The sequence below is a fragment of the Euleptes europaea genome, chromosome 13 (genome assembly GCF_029931775.1).
Source record: "Euleptes europaea isolate rEulEur1 chromosome 13, rEulEur1.hap1, whole genome shotgun sequence".
NCBI classification, from domain to species: domain Eukaryota; kingdom Metazoa; phylum Chordata; class Lepidosauria; order Squamata; family Sphaerodactylidae; genus Euleptes; species Euleptes europaea.
The window spans coordinates 60,031,674-60,041,467 of NC_079324.1; the positions used below are offsets into that span (position 1 = coordinate 60,031,674).

A 9,794-nucleotide genomic window follows, 5' to 3' on the forward strand; every position below is an offset into this window, starting at 1 on the left:
TGGTGCCTTCCATGAAGATAATTCACAGTGGGTAGCCGTGTTAGTCTGTCTGCAGTAGCAAGAGTCTAGTAGCACCTTAAAGACTAACAAAAATATTTTCTGGTAGGGTATGAGCTTTCGTGAGCCACAGCTCACTTCTTCAGATATCCGATACTTTGATCTCCAGCTACTGTTTCAGTGTTGGCCCCTTTTACCAGATATCTGAAGAAGTGAGCTGTGGCTCACGAAAGCTCATACCCTACCAGAAAATATTTTTGTTAGTCTTTAAGGTGCTACTGGACTCTTGCTACTGCAGACAGACTAACACGGCTACCCACTGTGAATTATCTTCATTTGGGAATATGCAACTCTGGGACTAATGCTTTGCAACTGGGGTGTGTGTGTGACAGAAAATTAGGCACCTTCCATCACACATAGTGGCCGTGCATCAAATGCCAATGCTTTCGGAATTAAATTAAATACCATATTCACAAAATTACAGGCTACTCCATTCCATTCCAAGACAAAACAATGCTACGACGGTATATAAACCATAAACCGATACCCAGTTAGTTGAGAATGTATAAATCTATTACTAGTACGACTCAAATTAAAAATAGTCCAAAGGACCTTAAGGTCCAAATGCAGAACTAATTGATTAATTTTGCCAAACACAGCAAGCTGAACCTGTCAAACAATCCCTTTCTCTTCCAGAAATGTGTCACTACAGATGCCAAAGCAAGCAAAGCTCCGATACTTTGATCTCCAGCTACTGTTTCAGTGTTGGCCCCTTTTACCATTTCACCTGTTGTTGCATATTTGTTTTACATCTTCATTATTTTAGTTGGCCATTTGTAACTTTTTGGGGTTTTTTTATGTATGCACTTTGGAGCCTTTAAGGGAGGGGCTGTGGCTCAGTGGTAGAGCATCTGCTTGGCATGCAGAAGGTCCCAGGTTCAACCCCCAGTATCTCCAGTTAAAGGGACTAGGCAAGTAGGTGACGTGAAAGACCCGTGCCTGAGACCCTGGAGAGCCGCTACCAGTCTGAGTAGACAATATTGACTTTGATGGACCAAGGGTCTGATTCAGTATAAGGCAGGTTCATGTGTTCAACTTTCTGATATTCCCTTTACAGGAGGGACTGTGACCCAGTGGTAGAGCATCTGCTTGGCATGCAGAAGGTCCCAGGTTCAATCCCCGGCATCTCCAGTTAAAGGGACTAGGCAAGTAGGTGATGTGAAAGACTTCTGCCTGAGACCCTGGAGAGCTGCTGCCGGTCTGAGTAGACAATACTGACTTTGATGGACCGAGGGTCTGATTCAGTATAAGGCAGCTTCATGTGTTCAAGTGGAAAAACAGCATATAAATTCTTAAATAAACAAAGTCACTGTGCAGCGACCCTGGGTCTGCACACTTGCTGAAGAACATCAGAAACGCCTGGCAGGGTCAGGTCAAGGTTTCTGTAGCACAAAACCCTTCCCAAGAACCCTAGGAACCAGCAGGCACAAGAGGAGAGGGGTCACTGGAAGCTGACGAATGGCCTACAGCCTATCCTCCCCCACCCCAAAAAACTTAAAGCGTTACAAACAGGACAGAACTGTGTCCTCACAGCACACGCAATACCTCAGTTCTTCTGACAAAGGACCGCGTCAAACGGAGCATGTGAGTATATTCCGTCAGCTCGAGCAGGTTCTTTCTCAGCTTCTCTTTGTTTCTCGTCACTTCTCTCAACTCCACCTCCAGCTTCTGCAGTTGCTCCTACGGCACAGGAAGAAGAAGAGTTGGCTTTTATGTGCCGACTTTCTCTACCACTTAAGGGAGAATCAAACCGGCTTACAATCACCTTCCCTTCCCCTCCCGACAACAGACACCCTGAGAGGTAGGTGGGGCTGAGACTGTGTGACTAGCCCAAGGTCTCCCGGCTGGCTTTGTGTGTAGGAGTGGAGAAACAAATCCAGTTCACCAGATTAGTCTCCGCCGCTCATGTGGAGGAGTGGGGAATCAAACCCGGTTCTCCAGATCAGAGTCCACCGCTCTTAACCACTACACCATGCTGGCTCTCAACAGCAGGGTCTCACGGTAAGGACTTATAACCTGGTGTATTTTGCCAAGCTAATTACCTACAAGCAACTCCAAGACAACATTCAATAGCTAACCCTTAAATTTGAACTGTTTTATGTATTATTGTTATGGTTAAGCTCAAGACCTTTGGTCAAAGGAGCTAGTAAATAAATGGAATGGAAAAATTTGAACTGTTATTTTCCCACAAAATAAGCACTGCACAAATCCCTTTGATAACAACGGTAATTGAGCGCATACTTCTAAACTGTGCACAAGACTAACAAGCTATTTGCTCCTCAGCTCAACTATGGAGACCACGAGGGTAGCTGCCATTTCTCAGCCTGCCTCACAGGGGTTGGTGTCAGCTTAACACACTATCTTTAAGTTTCCTGAAGGGAGAAAACAAGGGCAAACACAAAGCCTGCAAGTTCTCTAGATTACCGCCGAAATACAGAAAGAGAAATGCCCTACCTCTATTTCTAAATATTCCTGTTCCCTAAGTTACCTGCATCTCCAACATCTGCTTAAGCAGAGGGGCAGGAGGCGTAGCTTCTCCTTCAGGAAGAGGAATGTCTGCCTTCTTAATTTCTTGCACCAGGTATCCTGGAAAAAAGCATAGAACAGAAAAAAAAAATTCTCACTCAAGGGATATATTTCTATGAAATACACATAAGAGCTGGACCAGATGTCCATCTAATGCAGCGTGTTGTTTCAGTGGCCAACCATATGCCCCTGGGAGACCCGAGTTCAAATCCCCATTCAGCCATGAGGGTGACTGGATGACCTCAAGCCAGTCACTTTCTCAACTTCAGAGCTGTTGTGTATGTGTGGGAGGGAAGGAGTTGGGGAGAACCGGGCATGCTGCCCCGAGCTCCTTGGAGGCAAGACAGGAGAAAAATTTGATTGACTGACAGATGGTGTCTTCCTCATTCATCTGTAACACACTAAGGGTGTGTGTATCATTTTAATATCAAAAGGGCATATGGGAGAGTGGAACTGAACCCACCCTATCACCTCACCACCAATCATCACCGGCACCACCTATAATTTCAGGCACCAGCGTGGTGTAGTGGTTAAGTGTGGTGGTTTGGAGTGGTGGAGTCTAATCTGGAGAACCAGGTTCAATTCCCCGCTCCTCCATGTGAGCAGCAGATGCTAATCTGGTGAACTGAATTTGTTTCCGGACTCCTACACATGAAGCCAGCTGGGTGACCTTGGGCTAATCACAGCTCTCTCAGCCCCACTGACCTCACAGGGTGTCTGTTGTGGGGAGAGGAAGGGAAGGTGATTGTAAGCCAGTTTGATTCTTCCTTAAGTGGTAGAGAAAGTCGGCATATAATAACCAACTCTTCCTTCTTCCAACCAGCTCACTCTCAATATGAGAGCCAGGCTGCAGGAATTTTAGACAAGGGATCGAAGAGAGGTTTGGCTAGGGAGGGCTGAACATCTTGGCTCTGTAGGGCTATTTCAGCCATAAGAAGCTAAGGAAGTATTTATCCACAACATATCACCCTAAACCACACTTCCTCCCAAAACTGAAGGTCTTGTTTACTGACGCCTACGGCAGCAACAGTTTGTCCTCGAAAGAGGCACAGGCAACCAACACACCGCAATATTTTTTGGCACTGCTGCAGCGTTCAAGAGCTTCCGGTCGCACGGCACATCAACTGACATATCTCACTTCTTGGGGGTACTACTTCTTGGGGGTACTACTCCAGAGAGCAAGAGAGATGGTCCCACCCCAGAAGCTTCAGTTAGGAGACGGCAGGAAGTAAAAGTTTTTTGTAAATAAAGTGAATTAAGGTCATATTTCTTGAAGAGTGGAGAGCTGCACAGAGGCAACGCAGAACCGGAACCACATGTGGTTTGGGGGGTCAAACCCTGGCTCTTCAGGTTAAACTGCGTTCCAGCCATGCACTTACTGAGCAATCTTGACCAAGTCGTTCTCCCACTGGCTCAGAACCATGCTGGAAGGCAAAGGAAAGACACACTTTTTTTCCCTCTGCTGAAATTCTCAGTGTGGGAAAAATGTCATATGCAAAACAGCCCTGAGAAGCTCCTCTGAGGCAGATAAGGCCACTTGCTGGGGGAAGCCTCCCTAGTCTTGCAGCAGGTTACACAAATGAGGAAGCAGAGAACACACACACGTACCTAATATCCTTTCCATTTCTTCACACTTCTTCACTTCACCCACATACTTCCTCTGGAACACACTGGTACTTGGATTGAGCTACAAAGAAGGAAATGTGTTATTCGCCCTAGCTCACGTTCCTTTCCATTAATGTCAGGCCTTTGCCTTTTAGCTGGAGCAAAGGCTCCTGACATGAGTTAGGCCAGTTCTGGCCACACATCAAGTCCTTGGTTCTCATGCCTATGAACGTCTGTGTACAGTTTCGCTCATCCTGTTTTTCCAGCTGCGATAATGTTTAGTCGGTCTTCCTGGGAACCACTTATCTCGGGTTGCCTAGCAATGTTTACCTTTTCAGTCCGTAGTGTCTTAAGCATGTAACCTGCTTGTGTTCACCATTACTAGCCTCACCTTCCTGTAGGCAGTCAATCCTTTAATCTGTCTTTTTGCTCCTAATAAAGTATTACTGCTTCAGAGCTACCTGCCTGGATGAGTTTGCTTATGGGATGCTAGGGGCAGACGCCTGATCCTGACAATTAAGCTTAACGGGAGTTATTCTAGAGACAAAAAATTCTGTTCCAGCTGGAACTGGAACAATGAACAGGAATCTGATGACCCCCTCAGAGACCAACAAGTAATTCTTCTAACATCAACTTCTGCAGACGAGAGCCCGCTTTGTCAGATGCAGAACTGGGGGGTCCGTGAGAACAAGTGATATATCCAGAGTCTGATACCGGCTCCTCTCTCCTCCCAGCGAGAGAAATGCTTCTTCTTGCTCTTGGGGATTTATAAACCTAAGAGCGACTCTGGGGGTGCTCAAGGGCACAAATGCTTGCTTTTCCCCTGTAAACAGCAAGCCCTAACCTCCAGAACACTAGAAACTGCTCTGTTTCAAAACTAGACTGTAATACAGCATTGTCCACAGAACAAGCTCACAGTCTCCATCAGCAAATGGCACAAAATGCATGGCTCTTTGTACTGTGGCAAGAGACCTTGATTATGGCCCAGAAATAAGAACATATGAACATAAGAAAGGCCCTGCTGGATCAGACCAAGGCCCATCAGGTCCAGCAGTCTGTTCACACAGTGGCCAACCAGGTGCCTCTAGGAAGCCACTAACAAGACAAGTGCAGCAGCACCATCCTGCCTGTGTTCCACCGCACCCAAAATAATAGGCATGCTCCTCTGATACTAGAGAGAATAGGTATGCAGTATGACCAGTATCCATTCTAACTAACAGCCATGAATACCCCTCTCCTCCATGAATATGTCCACTCCCCTCTTAAAGCCCTCCAAGCTGGCAGCCATCACCACATCCTGGGGCAGGGAGTTCCACAATTTAACTATGCGTTGTGTGAAAAAATACTTCATTTTATCTGTTTTGAATCTCTCACCCTCCAGCTTTAGCAGATGACCCCGTGTTCTAGTATTATGGGAGAGGGAGAAAAACTTCTCCCTGTCCACTCTCTCCAAACCATGCATAATTTTAAGCTAAACAGCCCTAAGCGTCTTAACCGCTCCCCATAGGACAGTTGCTCTAGTCCCCTAATCATTTTGGTAGCTCTTTTCTGCACCTTCTCAAGCTCTGTAATATCCTTTTTTAGGTGTGGTGACCAGAACTGTACACAGTATTCCAAGTGTACCTCCCACATTTCCACATTTTAAGGGCTATATCCTTTAAAAATGATACATTTAAGACACTGGATTGGATTCACAGGTGCATGAAGCTAGCTGGCTGCTACTTTGGATCCTGACCAACACCTAAGTATCAGCCTGTAAGCTTACATTCAGATCTTATCAGAATGAAGTCCCACTGATATGAACAAGGTTTGCTGCCAAGCAAATTTGCTTACAGGAACAGCGTTAAAGTCCAACTGAAACAAAAAACCCATAATGAATTATTTATTTGCATTCACAGAAGCTACAGCCCTAAGATGCAGCTCTAAGCAGAAGGTGTAGGAGTAAGGGGACACGGCCAAACTAGCTTGTTCAGAAAAGATCATTGAAGCCACTACAACTAGCAGTCATAAAGGCTTAAGCGTAAGCCTGCTGATCAAGGGCTACCATGCCCAAAGAGATTCCATGAATGGTCTGGCAGCCCACTGTGTGAGACCCTCAAAGAAGGAAGCTAAGAGTTACATCACATACAGATTTGCAGGTACTGGGAAAGAAACTGCCACCTAACCCACCTATGACAAAAGGCATTCTGGGAAGCAGCAGCAATGGATATTTGGGCATAAGAAGAGCCTGCAGACCTCTAGTCCATCTCGTCCAGTATCATGTCTCACTCAGCAGCAAATGAACTGCCCTGGAGGGCCAAACAAACTGGGCATAAAGGCCAAGGCCTTCCCCTGATGCTGCCTCCTAGTACTGGTATTCAGAGGCTTGCCTCTACACCACGACTAGTAGCCACTGACGGAACTCTTCTCCTTGAAGATGTCTAACCCGCTTTTAAAGCCATCTATGACTGTGGTCATCACTGCATCCACTGGCATCCAGTTTAATTACACACGGAATAAAGAAGTACTCCTTTTATCTGTCCCAAGCCCATTACCCATCAACTCCATTAGGTGGTCCTGAGTTCAAGTATTATGGGAGAAGGAGGACAACCTCTCCACCCTAAGCATAATTATATAAACTTCTATTATGTCTCCCCTTATCTTTTTTCTAGGTGGAAAAGTTTCAGTGTCTCCAGCCTTTTCTCCTAGAGCGCCAATCCCTTAATTACCTGTGTTGTCCTCTTTTGTACTAGTGCAATATCCCTTTTGAAATATGGTGACCAGAACTTCACACAATATTCCACGGAGGCCGCACCATAGCTCTATAACATCTTACTTGAGCTGTAATGCTTTTCAACATCAGCTGACGCATTCCCCTGCCAGCTGTCATTTACAGAAATTAAGCAGTATGTGTATACACAAACATCCATGCCCCACCTGTGACTTCCGCTCCTCTCACCCTCATTCCGAGTCAGCCAAAGTCTCTCGCTCTCAGAAATGACTCTACCCCTTGCATCTGTGGCTAAGTTTATGTGCTCTGCAATGAAAATACGGGCCAAGACAACACCCAATGCGTAATTCACTCGGATTCTAACCTTTAAACTGCTCGATATATTAAGACAAATGATGTGGGGTGAGGTTTTATTTAATCTTATATCAGCATTTTTCATCTATTTCACTCTGCTTCTGAATGGCCTGTAACCTGTAATAAATATTGACTGTCTCTGCCCATTCTTCCTTGCACCTGGACCACACTGCTAGAACATCTGCATAACACCTCCTCTCTGCCTTCTTTCCAATGTTGCCTTGAAAACCATCATTTTCCTTCTACTTTTCTATCGGAGAGCCTGCATGGTGGAGTGGTTAACAGCGGTGGTTTGGAGTGATGGACTCTAATCTGAAGAACCAGGTTTGATTTCCCACTCCTCCACATGAGTGGCAGATTCTGATCTGGAAAACTGGGTTTGATTCCCCACTCCTCCACATGAAGCCAGCCGGGTGACCTTGGGCTAGTCACAGCTCTCTCAACCCCACCTACCTCACAGGGTGTTTGTTGTGAGGAGTGGAAGGGAAGGTGATTGTAAGCCGGTTTGATTCTTCCTTAAGTGGTAGAGAAAGTCAGCATATAAAAACCAACTCTTCTTCTTCTGTCAGTCTGCACCCTCACCCAGGATGGCCTAGCTCAGCCTGATCTCATTAGACCTCAGAAGCTAGCAGGGTCAGCCCTGGTTAGTACTTAGAAGGAAGACAACCAAGAAAGTTCAGGGTTGCAACAATGAAGCAGGCAATGGCAAACCACCTCTGTATGTCTTTTGCACTGACCTGGATGGCCCACACTAGCCTGATCTCGTCAGATCTCAGAAGCTAAGCAGGGTCAGCCCAGGTACCCAGTACCTAGATGGCAGACTACCACAGGTTTTTTGGGAAGATCAAACACAGGAGAAGAGACTGCTGGTAAGCCACTTTGGGTCTCCATTGGGGAGAAAGGCAAGATGTAAATAAAAACAAGGCAAAAGTACGTTATCATTCATGCTCCCCCTCTGCAGTTGAAGCCACTGCCTAGTTACACTGGAAGATCTGTGGGGCAGGGGTCCAGGCTCCCCCTCCGCAGTAAGTACTGGGGAGCCAGCATGGTGTAGTGGTTAAGAGCGGTGGTTTGGAGCGGTGGACTCTGGAGAACTGGGTTCGACTCCCTGCTCCTCCTCATGAACAGCGGAATCTAATCTGGATAACCGGGTTGGTTTCCCCACTCCTCCACATGAAACCAGTTGAAGACCTTGGGCTAGTCACACTCTCTCAGCCCCACCTACCTCACAGGGTGTCTGTTGTGGGGAGGGGAAGAGAAGGTGATTGTAAGCCGGTCTGATTCTGCCTGAAGTGGTATAGAAAGTTCGCATACGAAAACCAATTCTTCGTCTGCTACTTTGATGGGTATGAACCGCAGAGCGCTAAACTCGGGTTCAGAAGTCGCCTAACGTCTGAAAGGAAACCCAGAGCCAGAACTGACAGAAACCCCCCCCCCGTCTCCACCCCCAAACTCACGTCTCTGAAGTGGGCCAGGCCGCGCTCGCCCAGGGCGCTGAGGCACTCGTAGGCCGAGCCCGCCTGGAGGAAAAGCTGGGCCAGGCACATCGTCTCGCCGCGGAACAGGGAGCCCATGGCCGAGGGATGCCGGTGGGGGAGCGTCCAGCGGCGGCTTCACCGGCCTCCCGGCCGCCTCCCCCTCCTCGTCGTCGAGGCCCGGCTCCTCTGGCTCCGACCCCGGGGGCTGGTGGAGTCTTCCCCGCCTGGGCCCATTGGGCTCTCCCTCAGCGCTCCGCCGAGCCAGAAGGAAGCGGCCTGCCAGCCGCACCATAGAGACCGCGACCGGAAGCGTCCTAAAGGGACGCGCCGCCGACTGAGGAACCCGGCACTTCCGGCCTCCCAGCTATTTCCTTTTGGACCTAGGCCCGTTGTAAGGGTGTTGCCATGGAGACGCCGAGGGACAGTAACCGATTGCGGCTTCCGGCTCCACCGGAAGACCTTCTTTCCTTCTCTGGCTCTCTCTGTGGGAGGCTTCGGGGGAGGGGGGGAAGGCGGAATTGAAGTTTCCCTTGTTTTCTGTCCCAGCTTGTTTTATATGAATGCCGTGCTTTGGCTTTTAAATAAACCTGCAAGCTTTTTATAATGGAAGGGGCCGTGGTTCAGTGGTAGAGCATCTGCTTGGCATGCAGAAGGTCCCAGGTTCAATCCCTGGCATCTCCAGTTAAAGCAGTGGTTCCCAACCTGGGGTACATTGTACCCCCAGGGGTACGAATACTTAGGGGTATGTGAAAAAAATTGAATAATGTCAGGGAAAGGCATTTGAAATAACAGCAACTATACTAATTACAAACATTTTGGTAATACGAGGGGTACAATTTATGGAACTAGGTTGCCAAGGGGTATGCAAGTGAAAAAAGGTTGGCAACCACTGAGTTAAAGGGACTAGGCTTTTTAAGCAGGTGATGTGAAAGACCTCTGCCAGAAACCCCGGAGAGCTGCTGCCAGTCTGAGTAGACAATACTGACTTTGATGGACCAAGAGTCTGACTCAGTATAAGGCAGCTCCATGTGTTCATGTGAAAGTTCACATTGCAATACATTATG

General features: G+C 47.5%; 2 protein-coding genes across 3 annotated transcripts in view; both read right to left on the reverse strand.

Moving 5' to 3' along the window:
- ATP6V0A2 (ATPase H+ transporting V0 subunit a2) overlaps window positions 1-8,846 on the reverse strand; it is a 33,484-nt gene extending 24,638 nt beyond the window's left edge. For both annotated transcript variants that reach the window (XM_056859435.1, XM_056859434.1), the window contains exons 1-4: window positions 8,710-8,846; window positions 4,192-4,270; window positions 2,546-2,643; window positions 1,603-1,737 (exon numbers count right to left, since the gene is read on the reverse strand). In XM_056859435.1, coding sequence (XP_056715413.1) covers window positions 1,603-1,737; window positions 2,546-2,643; window positions 4,192-4,270; window positions 8,710-8,826 — 429 coding nt within the window. In that variant the 5' untranslated portion in view covers window positions 8,827-8,846. The remainder of the gene's footprint in view (window positions 1-1,602; window positions 1,738-2,545; window positions 2,644-4,191; window positions 4,271-8,709) is intronic.
- The window catches only part of DDX55 (DEAD-box helicase 55), a 66,084-nt gene continuing 59,191 nt past the window's right edge, over window positions 2,902-9,794 (reverse strand). Inside the window, exon 15 of the mRNA XM_056859436.1 lies at window positions 2,902-2,914. The gene's annotated coding sequence lies outside the window, so the exon portion shown is untranslated. The remainder of the gene's footprint in view (window positions 2,915-9,794) is intronic.